Genomic DNA, 22,744 nt, shown 5'->3' with positions numbered 1-22,744 from the left:
ACTTCAAGGCAGGTATATGGATCCCTCAGCAGCATCCAGAAATGGCATCCTCCTCTTCCTCACTGCATTCTATACTTTGCCTGTTCAAAAGCCCTCTGCTTCTTGAATAGGTAGAGGACGGGATGTGGCAGGAAAGGCAGAGGAGCAATGCTCAGTGATGGCAGCTGACATGCCATAAGAAAAAATGTTTTGGGGGGTGGTGATGGGTGGCGTGAGGCAGCCAGATGTAGGTCTGTTGCCTACCAGAGGTAGGTCTGTGAGGCAGCCAGTCTGCTATCTCTGCCAGTTTGCCGCTTGAGGTGACCACTTTACCTTGCCTCATTAGCATGATGCAGCCACATACAAGAGTCACAATAGGATCTTTAAAAGTTATGACCTATTAGAATTATGGAGCAAAATTTGAAAGATGTATTACCCATTATTTAAACTGAGCATGGTAGAGTCAGCTGCATGTGGTTGTTGTCAGAAGGAAACTACTAGTTTCATCCCAAAAAGGCAAATGGTCTGCTAGCTTTGGATACAAATTGGAAGGAAAAAAATGTCTTACATATTTTGCCACATTGGCATAGGGCAAGAATGTCTGTACAGACTGCATGCATGGAGGGGAAGTCTTTCAGGAGAAGGGAGCTTTTTCTTGTTGTTAGCCACATCAATTAACTTCTATTTAAAGCATTAAATAACAATCCTGCACAGGTAATCCGCACACAGTAGAAATCCCAGTGCAGTAACCCATGCTAGACTGGAGCTGTGCCAACGCCCCCTAACACATGAATAGGCAACATGTGGCTCTCCAGATGTTGCTGAACTACAACATACATCATCCCCAGATGTCATAAATTGTGGCTGGGAGTGATTGGAGTTGTACTTTAGCAGCACCTGGAGAGCCACACGTTGCCTATCCCTGGTCTGTGTGATTGGTTCTAACAGTGCCAGTCACCTTTGCGGGGGCGAAATGAGGGCTGAATTCAGGCCTGCTCTTCTCCCCTAGCATACGCCAGCAAATGATCACACTGACTGTCGTGTATGTGTGTATTTGCACACAATGATCCAAGGATCAGAGCTTCAATTGATAAACCAACCATTTTATCAGCTGAGTAACATTATATCTTGGTAGTGTAAATGGAGTATGAAAGCCTACAAGCCAGTTTCTCATGATGTCCCCCAGCATAGGAGCTGCTGCTTATGCTTACTTAAACCCACTGGTGCCACCCACAGAAAAGATCACATGTGGGCTGATGGCATGTGCAGGACTCCACAAGATTGACTTTTAGGATGCTGCTGAAATTGGGTTTACAGATTGTTCTCAGCGGCATGCCCAAAGTCACTTCTGTGTACACTTCTGTGTGCCTTGCACGCAACCAGCTTCCATATATAGTTTAAAGGTTAATGAAAGAAGCACCTACCGCACCACAGGCAGTCATGAGAATTGGTCCTAGGAGGAACTGGTAAAAGTTCAAATGCAGTTCAAATGCTATGAGCAGCTTGAATATTTTTTGATGTTGAGAGCTAGTAGCTAGAACCCTGTCGTCTTGTAGGGGCAGGTTTATGACTCTTGGCTTTATTTTTACACTGGAGATGGACATAGATTGTGATCTGGAATCAGATTACATGACTCCAAAAGATCCATGTCTTTCAGAAGATCTGAACACAATGATCTTTAGATCAGGGCTTTGATTTTGCAAGCAAAAGATGAAAGTTACCAAGTGTAAATAGATTTTTCCTGGCCTTGAGAAAGGCCTCCATTTTATTCTAGTGGTTATTCTAGTGGTCCTTTTGGCAGTCCTAGATAATAGGTTCACATCAGTCTCAGTCCTGAGCAGATACTCTGCAATAATTTTAGAAAAACCTAAGAGATGCTTTAAAAAGATCTTGCATGGATTCTTACCTCATTTGATGGACTTGGGCGCCATATCAGTGGGTACATTAGAGTTTTAGCCAAGTATATTTTAAAGCTGGCTTAATTAGAGTTCCTGTGTAATAAAATATGTAATGGACAATTTATTTGACCTAGAACAGGCTCTTTTTCCCCCGTTTGCTTGAAGAAGAAAAGAGGACTCCCAAATAAGGGAAGTTCAATAGCTGCTGAATTGGATGACCATTGATATTTCATTCTTTGGTAGCCAAACACCATAATTTTGATCTTTGAATACTTGATATTGAACAGTCCATTACAGCAATAAACAGATAAATTGCATAATGTTCTTGTAAAGCCAACACAGAAGATTATTAGTTAACACCCTGTAATTTTGACAGTAATCTGCTGCAAGACTACAAAAATCAATAAACAAAAGATGAACATTGTATACTTTTCCTTTTCGAGCATTACTGCAAATATGTGTTTTGTTATTTTGAAGTTCAGACTTGCTTTTCCATCTTCAGGGAAACCATGTCTGTAAGTGTGGAATTGACTATCCAGAATATCCTTGTGAATTTGATCTAGTCAGTTTCTCAATCTCTTTAATATTAGATCATGGGGAGCAGTTGCAATTAAAATTCAGGAAAACTGCGTGCAAGGCTAATTCTTCCATCTTCCTCAATTATTTTTGTACAATTATCAAGCTACTAAAGCTAGGAAAAAGAATATTCCAGAAGGGACTGCCCACATTGAAAGACAAGAAAATGATTAATATACTCCTCAGTATCATTTCATATAACTGTTTTTCCAGGATTTCTTTGGTTTTCTTAAGAGTTTGCTGCACATGAGCATCAATTCAATTTGAGATTAAGGAGATCAAATGTTGGTTAAGCTCTTACTTCTAACAATTTACCTTGAGAGAGAGGATCATTATCTACAAAAACTGCAACTTCTCCCTAGAGCTAAATCTTTCTGAGTGTAACTAAAGTAGTTTCTTTTCCTTCTTTTTTAAAGTAAGAAATATATTCACTGACAAACCTAATATTCTCCTGGGGGTCTTCTGCAGAAATTGGGATGGATGTTTGAAGCTCAAATTGGTTTCACTTGTTAACTACAAAGCAGTTTTTCTTGTTAAGAAGTTTGGAAACTTCAATTTCAACTACATATAAATAGCCCAAATCTACTTTTTATCTCTTGTAATTTTTATGCAAATTAAAACATCCCAATTGCTGAGATGTTCTAATGCAAACAGGGCCTTCTTCAACTCCTCTTGATGGCTATATGGTGCAATGTTTCATAGGTTGTGGCCACTGCATCAAGTGGCTGCCATTTTTTGCTAGGCCACTATAGTGTTTGTGGTGGGTTGTTCACATGCCATGTTTCTTTTTCAATGGGGAATAAGCCCACTTCTTGCAGTTCTTCTCATCATAAAGAGCCAAACTGGGATAGATGCCTATCAAATGACTGGGGCCTGTGCGCTTAACATGTCAAATGTGAAGATCAGTTGCATGGGCCATGGTCTGGACTGGGATCGCAGCATAGGAGAGGAGGACTTTAACCCTTCGGCTCCCTTGTGGTCACAGGTCCTCCCCTGTGGCAGTTATTTGACAAGGGGGAAAGTTCACGTTGGAAACTTTTTCTGCAGTCAGATAGAAGCTGTAGGGGTAGGGTGACTAGGAGTGGCTGAAAACAGTTAGAGTCCCCCTTCCCTGACACCATAGTCCTGATCCAGACCAGGGCTCTGTGTGGCTGCTATTTATATTTGAAACTTCAAGCATGCAGTTTCCCAACCATGCAATAGGTGTAGGTTTTAGTTTGATCAAAATAGCAAGACCAGAAGCTTCAGGTGCACAGTTGAGATAATACTACCTGTCCAGCCTGCCCAAATGTGAGTTGCAGGGTATGCATGTGCATGTTGTACGTACTCCTCATGACTATTTCTAGTCTAGAAAGAGAAACTTTTCAGTTGATAGTCTCAGGATCTCCTGTCGTTATTAACCATATGAGGCTTATATGAACCATATGAGGTTTATAAACCATATAATAATAATAAACCATATGAGGCTTATTGATTAGTAAGATGATACCTGTCCACTGTTCCCTCTAAGGCATGTGCCTTAGTTTTTGGATGTCCACTCAGTTCATTTTAGATCCCATTCAGGTTGAATCAGGAAGGCCCCACTCTGAATACATGTGCGCACACGCTGCCTTGATACTGCTGCCCAGAACAAAACTCATTCTGCTCAGAGATTTAAAAAATTAGAGAGATCACTGCACTTGTCTCTTGTTAGTTTTTCCACAATTATTTATAAGTTATTTGGCAGCAACTATCTGTACCTCTTCTGTGGTCTAAAGTAAAATTTCTACTTGAACTGCTCTTGTGAGTCTTGACACAGGCTCATAACTTGCATTGTGTTTCTTAGTTAAAAGTTTGGGCAGAACTATATCTCAGTTGTGGCTTTAAAAAATCATAAGTAGCAGCAGATTTGTCCTTATCAATTTTGGCTGCCTCGTTACTCACAGTTTCTAGGCCAGAAAACAGAAGCACTGGCCAATACCCAGGCTAATCCTGTGCTGATGTGCCAGAGTTTTCCATCATGCAGTGGGGGGTGGGGGGCAGCACAATATTTAGTGGTTCCAGCTTCCTTCTGGGACATAGTTTTGGGAGGCCCAAGTGGCTGCAGAGAGAAGTGGGGTTAGTCTTCTCCCTCTCACACAACAGAAAACATTGGCATGTTGGTGCAGGATTAGTCCCTATGTTGGCAATTGATTTGGGGGCAACTGGCTCACATCAGTGCCAACACTACAAATATCTGATCCCTCTGAACTTGTGTGTGCTTGCTTGTACAGCAAGCACACACACACACATACACCCCATTTCAAGGAACAATTCAAAAATCCAACTCATTCAGCGTAGTGTAGCTTTTCAGCTCTAATGGCTATGGGCTGGGATCCAAAAAAACCATTGGGTATAAGGAGAAAATACATTAGTGTATTCTTCCACAAGAGCCAGTGGAAGTCTTGCAGTGCAGTGCTACAACAGATTGAGGGTTGCGTACAGTACACAAAAAATGGTGGAAGAGGTGTATATGCTATAGGCTGTAGCATATAAACCCTCGTGGGCCATAAAAGATCTTGACAATCGCTTCTACGGAGTGTCGCACAAGAGCTTGTGCAGTGCTCTTCCACTATGTCAGCACATGAGCAGAAGAAGTTTTCCATTAGCAGAAGGGCATCTTGGATCCAAGCCTATGTACCAAATACTACAATGTATTTGTAGTGCTTTCCATTAACTGATAAGGATGAAGACCTAGCAAATATAGAAATATACATACATTTAAGAAAGATAGATAGATAGCCTTGATAAAATTGTTCTTTCCAGAATGACAAGTACTGAACAATGTCAAGGAGAAATTATTAGAGGCAGAATCATGACCACTTTAAGCAACTAGTGGAGCTCTCATACACCAGGAAAGCATACAGGACAAATGCATGATAAAGCAGGCAAACCAGGTGCCAGTTTTGGTTTCCAGTTTCTTTTTAATTTGTGTCTGTTTGGATATGGTATTATTTTGGTTTTTGTTTGTTTTTTTACTTGAGTTTCTGCCTTTGGAAATAGCAGATCAGTTGTGTTTTCACATCAATCATGCATGAAGTCCCTTCTTGCAACCAATCAGAACCCCTTGGACCCTTGGGCAATATGCAAGAAGTAAGCCACGTTACAGTCAGAGAAGTGCCATCCTAGTCTGTTTGTTTAATTAATATTCTCTTCTTGGCCCTTTCAGGCATATAAAAGGAAAACCGAAGCAGCAAAGAAGGAGTATCTAAAAGCACTAGCAGCCTACCGGGCCAGCTTGGTTTCCAAGGTAACAGTATGTTTCATATGTGAATCTCTGTGGATGTGGCAATGATAAATTAGTTGCAACTCATGGAAATCTCTGGGGAGGAGCACGTTTATAAGAAATGCACTGTAACCGTGCTATCAAAACTAATTTCAGTGTTAACTACCTTCTGCGAGAGCTAAAGGAAATACTCTGTGGTATGGTTCAAGGCTTCATTGTAAGGATGCCAGCTTTTCCCCCGTTGCACCACAATAAGACCTAGTTTACTGCAGAATATTGCAATATTTGGAGGCAGGACTTCTGGGATTGCTTTCTCTACAACTGGAGTTGTAACTTTCATTTGAAGGTCTAGATAAGGTTCCAGTGAATACTCATTTACGCACATAATCAGAGAAAGACTTGATTGTCTGCCCAGCTATTCCAATATAAATTCTATTGAATTGGTTCTGTCCACAGGTAAACCATGTCAGACCTGTAGTGTTCTTTGCAATACTCAAATTAATTTTGGTTTATAAAGAGCATTTTGACAAGGAAGAGCCAAGGAAGTGTTCCGTGAACTAAGCATACCACCGATATGTTTAGTGTAGAGGTTTATCTCATTAGACTGATTTAGAGCAGAAGATCTGAACCAATTATTAGGGCTTAGAGCAAGTGTTCTCAAACCTGGGTCCCCGGATGATGTTGGACTGTGGTGGATGGGAGTTGTAATCCAACAACATCTGGAGGCTTTACAGACAGGGCTTCTGCCCCAAATCTCCTTCGGGAGAGAGTATGTGCATTCACACACCAGCCAAACATACTCCGAAGTCCATTTGAGATCCTTGGACCCACTCCACACACAAGTCGGGCTTTGTGATGTGAATTCTAGCTTATCTCGAGGTATTTCTGGATTTTAAAAATGCTGGTTTTAAGCTACGTTTTCTGAAAATGCAGGAGCAAACAGGGAGAGGTGCTGATGTAGAATCATTAGCATGATAAGAGGCATGGTCTCTTCAGAAATGCAGATCTATCTCTGCAGGGAACTCTGTCTCTCCCCCACCCCTCACTCCCATTGGCTAGGAAGGAAAACACTGATGCTTGCCATGTGTACTTGCAAAAACAAAACCTGAGAGCAGAGGGGAGGGGCTGCTTCCTTCAATGCCACGAGTGTACTCCCAAGTGGCTTCACTCAACATTTACCCTGAAGCCAAGTGTGAATAACCTCCTGGGGACCCAAGTTTGAGAACCCTTGACTTAGAGAATTCTGCATCAAATAATTCCAAATTCCATTACAAAAAAACTCAGTCAAAGTTGTGTCACTGTTGGTTGTACATGTTGTATTACCTTCCAGAAGGGTGAGGTTTTTTGGCAGGGTTGTGAGCGGTGATAAAGGGCAAGATTGTTGCGGCTTGGAAGTGCTGGAAAATAATCAGGAAAAAGAGACAAGGAAGCTGTTAGAGAAGAGACTGCATCATTTGAGTATTTGCTACTTCTGTTTGCCTCATATATCTGGAAATGGAATACTGGACTGGGTCAACTTTTATCTGATCCAATGAGGAAGTTCTTACATTCCTAGGAGACATTTGTTTTGAAGAGTTATTTTAACAAGTTGGTCAGGAACCCACATCCAAGGGAACAAAGATGGAGGAACAGAGAACAAAATGTGTAAATATTGTTGTCATTCATGATATGCATCTGCTCAGAGAAATAGTAAATGGATGTGAGGAATAAAGTAAGGAAGAGGAAAGGGAAGAAAAATTGCCTCCCATGACAAGGCCAGCTTGAATTTGATACAAGTAGGTGTAATACATAGAGGCGGGATAATGAAAGTGGATATTGTGCAAGTGCACCAGCGTTGAGTTCCAGACTACCGCTCTCCTGGCATGCAGATGGGAAGAAGGGAGATTTTTGACAATCTCCCTTTCCTTCTGAAGCCACTGTGCCTCCTGAAAATATGTCCCTGAGGGTCTCATGACCTTCGTGGAATAGTTTGGTAAAGCACAGTGGTCTTCAGGGGGAAGGGAAGATCATCAAAGCCTGCCCCTTCCCCCACTCACATGCCAGCACAGTGGTAGTATGGAATGCAACACCACTGAAGCCGCACAGTGCTGGTTCAGATGTCAACCAATGTCCAGATGGGATTTTATTCATTATTATTATTATTATTATTATTATTATTATTAACATTTCTATACTGCCCCATTCAAAGGCTCTGGGCAATGCACAAGTAAAATACACCATTTAAAACACACAGGTTAAAACAATATAAAAAATTTAAAACCAAAGCGATTTAAAACCAATTTAAAATGCTTAAAAACAATTTTTAAATGTTGGAAGGCCAGGCCAAACAAGTAAGTCTTTAGGGCTCTCTTGAAGCCAACTATGAGCCCAAACTATGGATATCTGCTGGGAGCTCATTCCACAGCCCAGGAGCATCTACAGAGAAGGCCCAGTTCTGAGTCACCACCAGACGTGCCGGTGGTAACTGAAGACAGACCTCTCCAGATGACCTCAATGTGCGATAGGGCTCATACACAAGAAGGCGTTCTCTAACCCGGACCTAAGCCATTTAGGGCTTTAAAGGTGATAACTTTGTACTTTGCCCGAAAACATATTGGCAGCCAGTGCAACTGTTTGAGAACAGGCATAATATGGTATCTCCAGGTTACCCCAGAGACCAGTCTGGCTGCCACATTTTGAACTAACTGAAGTTTCCAAACTACATACAAAGGCAGCCCCACGAGGAGCACATTTCAATAGTCACGCCCGAAGGTTACCAGCTGATGCACCACTGTTTTGAGATCATTCTCTTCAAGGAATGGGTGCAGCTGTTGGATCAGCCTAAGTTGATAGAAAGCGCTCCTGGCCATAGCTTCCACCTAGGATACCAGGGTGAGGCCTAGATACAAGAGCACTCCGAAGCTGCGACCCTGTTCCTTCTGGGGGAATATAACCCCATCCAGCACAGGAAGATCTAACTCATCCCTCAAATTCCAATTCCCCACAATGATCACCTCCATCTTGCTTGGATTCAGCTTCAATTTGTTAACCCTCATCCAGCCCATTACTGCCTCTAGGCAGGCATTTAGGAAAGTTATGCCATTGCCTGATGAAGCTGACATGGTTTATTACGTTTATATCCCACCTTTCCAATGCCATGGTACACAAGGCAGCATACATGGTTTCCCAAGCAGTCACCCATTCACCCACTGATCAGAGCTGGATCTGCTTAGCTTCAGAAAAGAGGCCATATTATGTACTCTGGACCACAAGAAAAGAGGATGAGATGTGGTGAAAGGAAATTTCTGAGTGAATTGAGAAAGTAGAAATGTGTGGATGTTGTAAATCTGTTAGCTCGGCTAACCCAACAGGATTTACAACCCCCTTCAGCACTCTCCGGTGAGTTAACAGAAAGCGGCAGCGGAACTGCACGAGTGAAAAATAAAAGGCTCACAAAGAAAAACAGTAAATGAATTAAGCCCCCTGAACTGCACTAGGTACCCCCCTCTAACAATAACTGAGTAATAAGTGAAGAAAACACAGAGCAAAGGAATGAAAATAGCGAAGGACAACAGAAGCAAGGAATTAACAGAACAAAGCAGGAAGCATAAACAAGGCAAACTGGAACCCGGACAAAGTTTGGGAATTCAGTGGCACACTGTCTGCAGCCAGCGAACATTGCAAACAGCACCTGAGCAATTGAGAGACTACCAAATATCTATGGCTCAAGAGAACCAGCAGACAATCAGGCTTCCCTGAGTCAGCACTTCGGCTTCCTCTCTAGTGATCTCCTGCGCCTGCGTTACCTGCACTGAGCCTCCCTCTTGAGCCGTCTTCTCAAGACAGGTGAAATCCCAAGCTCCTCCCCATCAGAAATCATGTCTGGCAGCTGTTGCGAATCCTCAGCTCAGTTGCTGTGCCTCTGAGCCCTCACTAGCAGGCGAATCCTCCCATTCCTGCTCTGATTCTTCTGAGTCAGAAGTCTGAGCCATGACAGTGGACTGGCATTAAAAAATCTTTAAAAGTTAAAATGAGCAGCTTTACATTGTACATGTTTGTCCATTTCTGAATTAATCTAATAGGCAGCTGTTGCAGTGAGCTACACAATGTAGTCCATTGGCCGCTTGTTAATCATTAAGGGGTGAATAGTAATACAGTTGCTCACTCTTTCTTGTACATAGTAATGGCAGGCACCTGAAGCTGTTCTCATGAGCAACCAAGACCAGGCTATGGCAGCTAAGCAGGGTTTGGCTGCCCATGGGAACTGACCAGCTCTTGGTGGCAAACCCACCTAGGGAGCCCACCTCTTAAATGAGGTTAAAGGAGCAAGCACTCCCTCAACTGCATTTCCTTGGATATCTGCTTTCCACCCAGGCGCGTAACAACGATAGGGCAAGGGGAGACAGTTGTCTGGGGGCCCCACTGCCTGGAGGGGCCCCCCAGAGGCACCTCACGTGACTCCCCATTGCCCCCTGCCCAGCCCCAAGGCCCCTCAGCCACTTGCCCTGTTCGCCGTCTCTCCAGCTTGTTCTCCTGGCCGGCAATCGAGCAGCAGACACGCTGCAAAGAGCAACTTTTCTCCCGCCTCTCAGCTGATCGGCGGGTGGGCGGGGCTTCCACGGAGGTCTGGTGTAGGCCTCTGTGAAGCCTGAACTCCAGTAGGGCCCAAGCCAGCCAGGAAGGAGGAGGCAGCCAGAGAGGCCTCCACTGTTCTCTGCAGCAGAAGACCCCCTGCTGCCAGGTAGAGTGTGAACTCCTTTTTGTGGTTACCTTCCCCACCCACCCCACCCGGATATATAGGGATCTGCTTGCCATAGGGCTTTGATATGGGGGGGAGGGAGGGACTGAGAAGTCTCTGAATATTTATTTTAAAACAGCTTGGAAAATTTGCTGGCTTAAAAAAAACTATCTAAAAAGCCCTATAAGTGGCTTGTTTCATGGCAGAAAATTACAAAAACTTCTGGAAGAAACAGTATTATATTTATTTTATTCATTCATTTATAAATGCACTTATGTTCAAGTTGTTTTGCAACCCAGAAGGTCTGAGTGAGAACTGTGAAGCATGTCTTCTGCTTTTATTTTATTTTATTTTTCTTGTGTGTGAACTGCTCCCCAATAACTTGCAGGGACTTCAGGGTAAATCTGGCCAGCATGTGAATGCAGCACCTCTATTCCAGAGGAGATGTGTCTTAAAGGGCTTTAAAAGCCTCCTGTGAAAAACCTCCTGGAATCAAACTTGACTGAATTTGTTCAGAATTCTGAGAAAACAAACATAGGCTCACCCTGCATGGTTGAAAGTCGCCTTGGCTAATCTGCAGCGAGGGGCCCATTTTAATCATTCATCTTTCTAGTGTGTTCTAGGCATTAAAAGTAAAACAAATGTATAGTACTCAATGTATATCACTATATATTGTGACGTGTGCGTGTGTGTATTCAGTGAAATGTATTTCCAGGCAGCATACTTATTTTGGAATATCAGACTTAAATCCGTGGGGGCCTGGGGTGTGCGGAGGCCCTGGACTTTGAGTGGGGGGCCCCCATTTTAAAATCTTGTCTCTGGGCCCACTCCAACCTTGCTACGCCCCTGTTTCCACCAGTGCTGATACTGACAGGTGCCCGCCCGTCGCTGAGGGGATCATTGTGGGATTTCCAGGGGCCAGGACGTGTCATCCTGACCCCAACACTTCTGCGCTGCAAGCATGCAGTGCTGCTCATCTGGAAACGTGATTTACACTCTCATCCAGATAATTCGATTGCCTAGGGGGAAGGAAAGTTTTCCAAGCCTTTCCCCCGGCCCACCAGCCCGCCCTCATAGTATCATTCTGTGCAGTACTCAAAATAGTATTGCAGGCTGATGTCACAGATATATATGAGCAAAACTCCCTAGAGTTTGCCTCAAATTTGCCTCAAAATGATCCAGCTCCTTCACCCCAAAATCCAGAAGAACTCAGATGATATGTCAAGCCAATCCAGGCAGCTCAGTCAGTTCACCTCCTCCCACCAATCACCCCATCACCCCACCCCGCCCTTTCCTTATAGTCTCAGGGACAGTGGGAAAATCAGCAGCAGTGCTTGCGGTGAGAGGAGCGAAGCCCCCAACACGCCAAGCATTGCAGTGGCATTGCAAAATAGAGCCCATGAGACCTTTTTCTTTCTCCTCTTCCAGTTGTCATTCTTACATGCTGTTCTTCAGAGCAACAACAAAAAAAGAGGAGGAGGTGAAAAGTCTCAAGGGACCCATGCAGTGGGGAGGGGGGAGCTTCCCAGCTCTTCTCCCCACCACTACTAGCAGCGCTGCTGATTTTCCTTCTCTCCTGATGCCACCAGGGCTCACAAGTAAAGTATGGGCAGCTGATGGGGAGGCTGGCAAGGGGTGGTGTGAGAAGCTCAGAGAAGGGCTCAAAGTTCACCCCTTCTTAAGTTCCAATAATTATTTGTCAATATCCCTAGTCACAGAGATGCATTGTAGAAAGTTGAGAGAAAACATCAGATGGAGCAGTATCTTTAATGGTATGGCTGAATGGATGCTGGTGAAAATAGAAAATATGGTCCTCTAGACATGGGGAGATAATAATGATGTTTTTTTAAAGGACCCTTTAAAATCCTACTGATATTGGAAATTCACAGACATTTCTGCTGAGTTTTGAAATTATGTCCATCCTCAAATAGTTACTGTCATTGCATTATAACTAACAAATATATGATCGCTAACTGATTAGTTTCATCTGAAAGGAGGCATGAGGCACTTCAGTGCTCAGCCGGGAGCATAGCAAACAAACCAAAGGAAGTCAGGTAGGCAGGCAGAGACACTACCATGCTCATGCAAGGGATGTGCCGAAACACGATTTAACACCCAAATTGCCAGCACAATTCCTTTAAAAATGTGGGCTTCCACAGTCTCTTTAACAAGGAGAGCAGGTTCATACCTGCTCCTCCCACACGCCACCACTTCCATAACCCGGCTCTGCTTTTGGAAGCTCAGGTGGAGACGGTGGCCAGGGGTGCCTTTGCACGGCTTCTGCTAGTGCGCCAGTTGCGTCCCTTTCTCAAGAAGGCAGATCGTGCCGGCCATTCAGATTTGACACATCCCTACTCATTTCTGGAAACCAGCCATACCAACTTCATATACATATCCACAGACACCCACCCTTGACCTGGTGCTGTTCCCTGTCAGCCATGTAGAGTGTGGAAAGACCAGTAGAGGCTGAGGCCCAATGCCCTCCTATGCTTGCAATATTTAAAAGCAATACAGTAATATAAAGTCATAAAACAAAACCATATAAAACTAGCCTGAAAATTATTAAATCAAGTCAATGTCTGACAAAATTTTAAAAGTCTTACAGTTCTTAACAGAAAGCAGCCAGAAATGGGCTCCTCTTTAAAGCCAAGGCGTTCCAGAGCCCAGGGGCCACTGTGGTAAAGGCCCTGCTTCTAGCTGCTGCAGTTCTAACAGCTCATGATGAGGGCATAAGGAGCAGGCCTTGATTATTTGACCACAACTGGCAGGCAACCTGCTATAGGGCCATTTGGACATGCTCCCTGGAGAGCCATCAGGTAGGGACGCTTTAGGCTGGAGGTTGCCACTACTGAAGCTGTGCAGTGAAGGGAGAGGACTGAATCATAAACTTCCTTTGACTGGAACTGGCCCCTTTGTAGCAAGCAGTGCTCAAAAACTGACTAGAGTCAGCTGTGCAAATGGCCAGGCAAAGACTGCAGTTTTTAAGTTAATATTGCGTGAATTACATCTACTTTGAAAAAAAAACCTACATAATTTTAATTTCAGTATAATTAAAATTGAGGTAAACATACACTTCATGCTGTGGAGTGAGTGCCAAGGAACCTTGCCTGGGGAGTTAACTGAGCCATACTTGAAGGTTAAGAGCTGTGGCGAAAAGGTCAAAAAGGAAATAATCTGGGTCCCTTTCATTGGTTTAAGTGTTTAAAAAGATTCATAACTGCACTGAATGTATTTAAGGTTGGATATTTTGATATTGGTATTCTGTTCATGCTGCATATAATTCATTGGCGCAGTATCTTGCCGCATTCAGTAAAGCAGTAATAATAACTGTTGTGGGCTTTTTTAAAAAAGAGTTTTAAAAGGTGACTTTCATATTTAAATAAACCTGAAATGAGGACATTTAGAGGCAAGGGGGGGGGAATCCTTGCTAGCAAATCCCTTCAAATCTTCTGTTGCCTTAGATAGATAAATAAGTAATTTTTTGTTAGAAAAACCCTGCGTTTGAAGCAATCCACAAAATGTAGCAGGTGGCATGCTAGATAGCATACACAGTGTTCTATCCAAACTCTCCCTTAATTTGGGCCTTAGCGCCTCCATTGCTTAGACACGAAGGCCACCAGAACTAGGAACCATTGGCTAATATCCTGCTCAACCTAACCTCAGCATTCAGAAGGCACCACAACTGCTGCACCCATAAAAGGCAGCCCCAGGGCTGTTACACAGGTGGGCTGTTATGAATTTCCATAAAACAATGTGTGTAGGGCAAAGTAAGGGCTCACACACTGTTTTAAGGAGATTTGCAGCAGCCCCCCACAACAGCCCCAAGCTTGCTTTTTAATGTGCACAGAAACTGGTGGCTTCCTAATGCCAAGATTAGGTTGTGCAGAATGCTAGCCACCAATTTTTTGGTCCAACTTTTCCAGATCCATTACCATTCCCCATCCTTCCCCCATCCCATATTTTTCAACATTTGAGCAGTTTTGGGTCAGCATAAAGTGTATGGGTTTTGACCTGGATTACAACCTTTAGTCTGTCATGGGCCATGTGGCCATGTGAAGCTGTCACTCCATCTCAGTCCATGTTTGCAAATGCAAGATGATGATGATGATCTACATCACATTGTGAAGATGAGCAAGGTAATAATTTAACGCACCCTACAAGCTGAAAGAGCAGAATAAATAAAGTCATAATAAACATTTAAGAAAGTACTACATTTTATAAACCACAGTTCCATTGCTGCTGTTAAGACTTGTTATAATGTTATGAGTGGGAAGTTCTAGATTCCACAGTTCCCTGAGTGAAACATGGGGGAAATGCTGGATGTTCCTTGTATAGAATAGATGCATCCTTTTTTCACTTTGCTTCTTTGATTGACCCCTATAATTGTAAGCCTTCCTTTATTTTTTTTTAATTATTTTTTATTTTTTTATTTGATTTATATACCGCCCTTCCAAAATGGCTCAATTGCATCACAACCTGTTACTATGGGAAATGCAGCTATTCCCAAATGTAGCCTATGGCAGTGCAACTGTAGGATTAGAGTGTAGGATGAAATGGCCTTCAGGGGAACTTAGACTTGTGTGCTACAGCATCTGCAGCTGGAAAACATCCGAAGGACAGCCAAGCTAGATCTCTGAAAAGTGAATGGAAAGCAAGGAACTTTTGAAACTTGATCTCTTTCTTATCTGGACTGCTGTAAGCAAGGTCCTTTTTCCAATGTATGTTTTATCTACATCCTCCACATTAAGCATTTCACAGTAGGACTCTTTAGCCAAACAAAAGGCAGGCCTCAGGTATCCTCCTACATTGCTTATGCAGGTTTTTATGGAAAACATGTCCACTGAGCTTACAGTTTGCAGTGCACAGCATCCAGACTAAGTTTCTCCATAATGCTACTCAGGAGTTATTCTATTGAACTACTTGATTTCAGTAGGACTAGGGTGTAAGTTCATCTGGATGCTGCTCAATGTCGTATAAATATATACTTGGCACTAGTATTGTGGAATCTCAAGCAGAGTTAAGAACATAAGAAGAGCCTTGCTAGATCAGGCCCAAGGCCTATCTAGTCCAACAACCTGTTTCCCACAGTGGCCCACCAGATGCCTCTGGGAAGCCCACAGGCAAGAAATGAAGACATGCCTCCTCTCCTGCTGTTGCTCCTCTGCAACTGGTTTTTAGAGGCATCCTGCCTGAGCCTGGAAGTAGTCTGTATCTGCCAAGACACAGATACAGCTGTTGATAGACCTGTTCTCCATGAATTTGTCTAAGCCCAGCTTAAAGCCATCTAAGCTGGTAGCCATTAGCACATCCCATGGCAGAGAATTCCATAAATTAATTATGTGCTGCATGAAAAAGTACTTTTGTCAGTCCTAAATTTCCAGGCAGTGAGTTTCATGGGATGACCCCTGATTGTGGTGTTGTGAGAAAGGGGGGGAAATTCACTCTATCCACATTCTCCAAACCATGCGTAGTTTTATAAAGCAATATCATGTCTTCCTTAGTCATCTTTTTTTCTCAACCAAAAGGTCCCAAATGTTGAAGCAGGGGTGGATGGATGAAAGAGAGAGAAGCAGATATCACTGGATGCCTTAGTAGTACTGTAACATGTTTTGAACATGAGGTATTCATACTCATTCAGCTGTCTGCCTGCTTCAGTAGCCCTGGATCATAAGTAAACAAAAGTGAAGGCAGCTGAGGAAGAATTCTCCATACCACATTGGTTTCAATTGAATTTTTTCATCTCATTATGAGATTCAAACATTGGGAAAACATATTAAATGTGTTTTTACAACTTGTTTTTAGATTGCTTTTCTTTGCAACATCCACAAGCAGAGACAAAGCCTTAAAGGGGGAGGTGAACAATCTCTTTCAGTAATCCAAATGTTCCAGTTACGTTTGCTTCATTTCAATGACTCACTTGCAATCTGCTCGCTCTCTCTCTCTCTCTCTCTCTCTCTCTCTCTCTCTCTCTCTCTCTCTCTGCCTCTCCACAGAGCTCAGCTGACCAGGGGGAGACAAAAAGTGCCCAAACCAATCAACCAACAAAAATGATCCCACCAAAACAGCCCTTGTATACAATGCCACCGCAGGCCTCATCACCTTATCCCGGCTTGGGCTCCTTCCTGTCCCCATCAGATCTGCAGAGCTACCGTGGACACCCTCACCCCAGCCTCTCCAGGACCCTCAATTCCAAGCCCATGTTGCCCAGCATCAGTGCCTCTCCACCTCCTTCTTTCCAGATCAGCCCCCCTCTCCATCAGCAGCTCTCTTTGCACCACCCACAGAGCTCCATCCTCAACCAGTCCCTCAGCATGCAGCAGGTCCCCCAGCAGCCCATCTTGTCTCCTTCCATGGCACTACAGGTACAGCCCCCAATGAACTCTTCACCACCAGGCCAGCAGGTGAGTCGCTTGGGCCCTGATGACATTTCTGAAGCAGGGTTGCTACACTTTATACCCTGCTTGTTCAAATGGCACAGAAAGCCCTTCTCAACAACCATTATTTTCTATATCACAGTCGTTTGAGTCCTCTAATGAAATGCATCACCTTTCCTGGAAGGTTCCCGTTCTCTGCTCTTGAAAAGACCAATATACTCAAGCAACTCAGGAGCAGTGGCATTAAGTCACAATTTACAGTGCTCCATTGCCTGTTAGTTCTGTTATTCACGGGGTAGTAGCACTGTTGGTCTAACTAATGAAGAGCACACCTGTCAAAAGGTCTTATTTGTGAAAGCATACCAAAGTTATGTCTGTTCATTTTCAAATGCTTTTAGTGAGGTGTAGCAATGATGCTTGTTAATCAATGCAGATCCCCTGGATTTATCACTCAGAGTGTAAAGATATATCTGAAAGATAGTTGTCCATAGTTTGTGCTCAGCACTTTAGAAGTACTGTGAGGGAAAGCAAGTATATATGTCCCAGAGCTGCTCTACACTGGAATATAGAAGTCAGCCTCTACTGATCTTGCAGTGGCCCATATGTGCTATAAATAGGCATAACCAGGGACCAATGGGCTGAAATTTCTGTGTGTCTGGACTATGGAAATTGAATTTCCATGGGTGTGTATCCTTCCTTTTTTGACCTGTGCTGTAGATGTACTCTGAGTGACATCAGTGGGGGGATGGAAATGTCTTTATTGCAGATATCCCTTTGCCTACTAAATCTCACTCCAGAGTTCTCTGTATTTTAAAGTATCAATAGCATTTATGTATTAAGTGCTGCTAGCATCCATTTTGAGACTAAATGTGAAAACTGGTCTACACCCACTAATGTGAACTGTCGTCATGGTTTATTATTATTGTAAATTACCGTATGCTAATGTAGGTCAAAATCCTCAAACCCATATACTCCTGGATAATCGTGGTGATGTTGAACTAATAGTAATTGGAGTCAGTGGGACTGTTCTGGAGTTAATCATCTTAGAACAGGAAATGTAGACATTAGGTTTGTTCACACAACTGCCACTAGAGTAGGAAAGCTGAGCACACTCCCAGCGTTTGACTGTGTGCTTGCAGGCATGAAAGTAGGAAGCAGGGAGAATGATCCTCATTTCCCCGGCAGCTGCTGGGTAGGATGAGCACACCCTCTCCAGATTCCATCCCCAGCTTTTTACCGAGGTAGGAGGAAAAATTGTCCTACCCAGCTGCCAATGTTTGTAAGCACACAACTGAAAATCTAGAGCATGCCTGGCTTTCCTTCCCAAGTATGCTGCTCCTACACTGCTGGTGGTCATGTGAACAAGTCTATTGAGTATTTTACATTATTGGCCCAAATTATGGTGACTGATTAGTATAGCTTGTTGTTTGAATTCCTTGTGACTGCTCAGATCTCACATTTCCCTGGTTAATACTTTTGATTATGATTAGGTTGCACACAGACATACCAGCATCTGCAACAGCGTCTTACATGGGACTCTCTCTCAGGTCCTTTTAAGCTGTCAAAAAGTGACATCTGATAAAGAAACAATGCTTGTAAAGATTTTCCTTACCATGTCACTTTACGTTTGGCAACTTTAATACATTACAGCAGTGAAAGATGCACCTCTTGTGGGAAAAGTGGTTATGATTGCAATAACAAAAATGCTTAGACACACTCAAAGGCTTTTATCAGTGTGTATGATATGGCCACTAAACATGGAATAGAGTTCTCCCAAAACATCACTTTGTAAAACAAGTAAGAAAGCAGCTGATTACTTTACAGAGTCAACAGACTATTGGAGAGATCTCCACTTTGGCCCTGATTAAACAAAATTCTTGAGCACATATTCAGATCTCATTGGCCCAAGTGCTTATCACTATCTGTATGTTTAAGAACTTTGCTCAGCTGGGACTTTCCTTTCCTGTGTTTGGGCTAAGTTTTTTTATAATAGGCTGCACGTAATGTCCAATTGTTCTGTCCAGATCCATGTGTGTGACTCCTTTTCTTTCTTTTTTTGTCTTCCTCATTTAGGACTTTTCACATATTTCACCCGAGTTTCAGAACAGTGTTGGACCGCGATCACCTGGTGCATCAAACCCCCCGGGAAATACCGAGTGGGACAACGAGTACCCCAGCAGAGAGTGTGGGATTAACCACTGCAGGCCAGTAGACAAAATAAGAGAAGGCAGCCCATTTAGAGGGCCATCTAAGCTGCATTGATTTGAACAATCAGGAACATGGTAGTTTGGCATTTAAGGTCAAGAAGAGAGAATGAATGATGTAATCAAAACACCATGTTCCAAAAACATTCATATTTGTTTGGAACATGAGTGTGTTCTTATTTAGTATCCTGCCTTTCCAAGAAATAGAGCTATCTTGTTCCCAAAACAATGCTGTGAGGTTCCGGACTGAAATGGTCCTGTTTTGATGTGACAAAAACCCAGCATTTACCTTTGGCTATATTTTTGTCTTTTGGCAGAAGAAAACCCCACACATAGTCTATATTGTGCTCAGGGGAGAAGCTCACATGTCATCACTAAGCAGCACGAGGGAGCAAAGAGGAGGGAGAATAACAAGGGCTGTTTCCTCCTTGCTGCCCTTACTTATCAGCTGGTCCTTGCTCACTTTCCATACACAGATCCAATGCCTAATCCTTTCTGCATGTAAAGGGGCCACATGGGGCGATAACGGGATAAGTGGGAGATCACAGCTGTTGACTAACCACATTACCCAGTTTCCATTATCACAGGGAGACTTTTTCTACTTGCTGACAATCACAGAAGTTGCCAGTATCCCTCACTATTCAGAACATCTGTTATGTTTGTACTCATGAACGTGAAAGATAGTATGTCTTCACCCAGATGCCTTTGCTTTGCTTTTGCCTTCCTCGTGGCTCTCCATAATCTCTGCTCGCTAAAAATAATGAGTTTGTAATTTCTTTCCACGGCATGTCCGGTGTATACAGTGGCGGCTGATGCAGGTGCCCCCGGGGGTGGGGGGATGGGAGGCACTTTTAAGTGTAAATTAGTAGAAACTTGCCTCCCCTACTGCCGCACCTGAAAGGTCTTCCCAGCAGCAGTGCACTGCCCAGCACCCGCTGCAGCAGAGGATCAGCTTTGCCACTCAGCTGGCAGAAGCCATCTCTGTGGCCAGCAAATGCCCTCCATGCATGTGCGGAGGCCAGCTGAGTGGCGGAGCCGATCTTCCACCGCAGCGGAGGCTAGGCAGTGCGCCACTGCTGGGAAGGGCTTTCAGGTGTGGCAGTACGGGAGGTGAGCATCTACTAATTTACACTTAAAGGTGCCTCCCGCCACCCACCCCGGCAGCACCCCCACCAGCCGCCACTGGGTGTATGGTAGTCCTTCAGAACTAAACTAGATGGGGTTGGTTTTGCCCAGTATTCTGCTCTGCCTGTCTTCCAATTGTTCTTAAATAATTTCTAGAATTAGTTTCACAATTGGCACATGCAACATTTGCTCTTGCAGCATTTTTTCCATTCCTTTTGTTCTTTGCCATGATTTTTTTCCATTCATGTAAGGAATGTGGCTGAGCTATTGTGTTCATCGAAACATAGGCAATGCTTTTTAGCACGCAATCGTATGCACAGTTGCAACAAACAATCCTTTTATTGTACAGTTAAATGTCCTCAGTTAAAGTCCTCTCCAGCCTGCTCATGCTCATCTTGTTTTCCTTGCAAAACAAAGATACACTGCTGAGTAAATTAATGCCTATCTTCTAGATTTCGTGTTGTCTCAGTCATGTACAGGAGCCTCACTGCACATTCTCAGTACCAGACTAGTGTTACCATTACATAGTTTGGGGGGTGGGGGGACACCTCCTAGTGTTTCACTGCACATGATAGCTCATGCTTATTACATACATAAGCCAAGATCCCAAGTAATGCTGTGCATGTGAAAGTTCATCATGCAGTGCAAGGATGCACTGGATAATTGCACTAAGTCTAGAATGTGCATTCCAGATGCATGTGTGCTTGTCCAAAAATGTTTGAGTACGAAGGTGTGCAACCTGTGGCATGCCACTTGTGTTTTGTGGGGAACTTTTCCACAAGAGTAAAGTTCCAAAAATCCCTCTGATTTAATGCAGTTACACAACCTTCTTTCACTAGAGCAATTTTGTTTGCTTCACAAGCACATCAGTCAGGATGTCAACCACTGATGCAAAAAATGCATAGCAAGGAACAGAAGGCATAGAAAATGGCACCAGGAGCCAATTGTATGTGTGTTCAATAGTGTTTATCAATTTCAGAAATCCAAACTGAAAGAAGACTTAAGTTCGTCTTTCTACTGACATCATTTTTTCTTTCTATTTGCATCATTTTTTCCTACTTGCATCATTTACTTAGTTACTTAATTTACTTACTTACTCTAGAGTCTGAAGTGATACAGCCCAGACCCAGGCGTACCATCTTCTCTGCTATTTGCAATAACTCAGCCAAGTACTGACTAGCCACCCATTCATTGGCATAAGTTGCCCCTTTCCGTAAACATGCATGGAGGGAATAACATAGTTTTTTCTTCAGGCACGTATCCACTACTGGCAAGTGTATCTGCTTCCAATAAGGAATCTTGAGATTACGCTTCTTAGGGACACCTCAACAATGCTTTTTGATAACTCTCAGTGCCCTTACAAAATTACAATTCCTAGGGTACCTTGAGTGGCTCCATGACAGTTAAATAAGTTTAAAACTCATTTGGTTTTATTTGCACGCCATTTTTTTCCAACAACAAAAAGTTCTCAATACAGTTCTCAAAAGACTAACAGTCTGAAAGGAAAACTCTTGCTGAACTGCAATTCCCATCATCCCCAACTATAATTCATTGTGGCTAGGGATGATGGGAGTTGTAGTTCAGCAACATCTGGAGTACCACAGATTAGGAACCCCTGGTCTGCATTGACTGGCAGCAGCTCTCCAAGGTTCTGGGCAGGAGTCTTTCCTAGCTCCAGGGACTGAACATGGAACCTTCTGCATGCAAACAGATGCTCTACCACTGAGCTATAGCCCCATTGCCTAAGGAGAATACCTTACAGAAGACAGCACTCACCTGTAGTCTTCCAAGGCAATCCCTGCTTAGCAAAGGGGACAATTTATGCTTGCTCCTCTCCTATATGAGAGCCACTGCCTTAAAGAGTGACTCTTTTCCGTGTTAGTAAGGGTCTGTTTAACATTTATAAGTGGGTGTAGCAATGGTGTTGGTGTTTCTGTGAAAAGATTGCAGTGGGTATTGAAGCCCTGAGATGTTGCTGTGACATCATACTATCATACTATCAGAAAGATAGCCTTCATCTGGGCCAGCAGTGCACTCTCAGTAGTTTCTTACAGCAGAGAGAGCTTCTTCCCTTCATTTCTTTGGCACAAGTAAATATTGTGCTGGTCCCTTTGGATTACTTCTGTCTGCTTTGAAATTGCTTTGCTACAGGGATTGTTTCCCCGTTTATCCTTTGGGGTTGCAAGCCCCCTCGGGAAACTTAGGTAAGTTTTCTTTGCTGTCCTTTGAGACAACTTGAAGAATTTCTCCAGTGCCAAAACTGTTTCAAATGCTTAAGGCCAAAAGCATTGACATTTGACTGTGTAAAGTTAGCTACTAGTGTTTAGATGCTGACATTAAGTGGCTCTTCAACTGGAGAGGTGTTAAGCACCTACTTTCAAATGCTGGCCGTTTTTTAAATATTACTTAGCCAAATGCATCCCTTAAAAACAAAAACGTTATCAACATTTTCTTTTAAGTGCCAAGTGTTGCAGGTGCCTAGCTAGAAGCAAAGTTGTAATCCTCAGGCAGAATTGTGAGCCTTCAACATTTGTTATATAGCATATTGTGCTTTATAGCATATTGTGTTTTAGATTAGATCATGTTAAAACTCCTCTCCATTTCCTCATTACATTAATTTAAAACAC

At 43.3% G+C, this 22,744-nt stretch overlaps 1 protein-coding gene across 9 annotated transcripts in view; it reads left to right on the top strand.

The window, feature by feature from the left end:
• The window catches only part of TOX2 (TOX high mobility group box family member 2), a 349,869-nt gene that overhangs the window by 311,456 nt on the left and 15,669 nt on the right, over window positions 1-22,744 (top strand). For all 9 annotated transcript variants that reach the window (XM_053244055.1, XM_053244052.1, XM_053244053.1 and 6 more), the window contains 3 exons: window positions 5,641-5,721; window positions 16,408-16,815; window positions 18,862-18,992. In XM_053244055.1, coding sequence (XP_053100030.1) covers window positions 5,641-5,721; window positions 16,408-16,815; window positions 18,862-18,992 — 620 coding nt within the window. The remainder of the gene's footprint in view (window positions 1-5,640; window positions 5,722-16,407; window positions 16,816-18,861; window positions 18,993-22,744) is intronic.

This window comes from Hemicordylus capensis, chromosome 4, assembly GCF_027244095.1.
Source record: "Hemicordylus capensis ecotype Gifberg chromosome 4, rHemCap1.1.pri, whole genome shotgun sequence".
In the NCBI taxonomy this organism is placed as follows: Eukaryota; Metazoa; Chordata; class Lepidosauria; order Squamata; family Cordylidae; genus Hemicordylus; species Hemicordylus capensis.
Note: the sequence above shows the minus strand (reverse complement) of the source record. Positions and strands in the feature narration are given on the sequence as shown.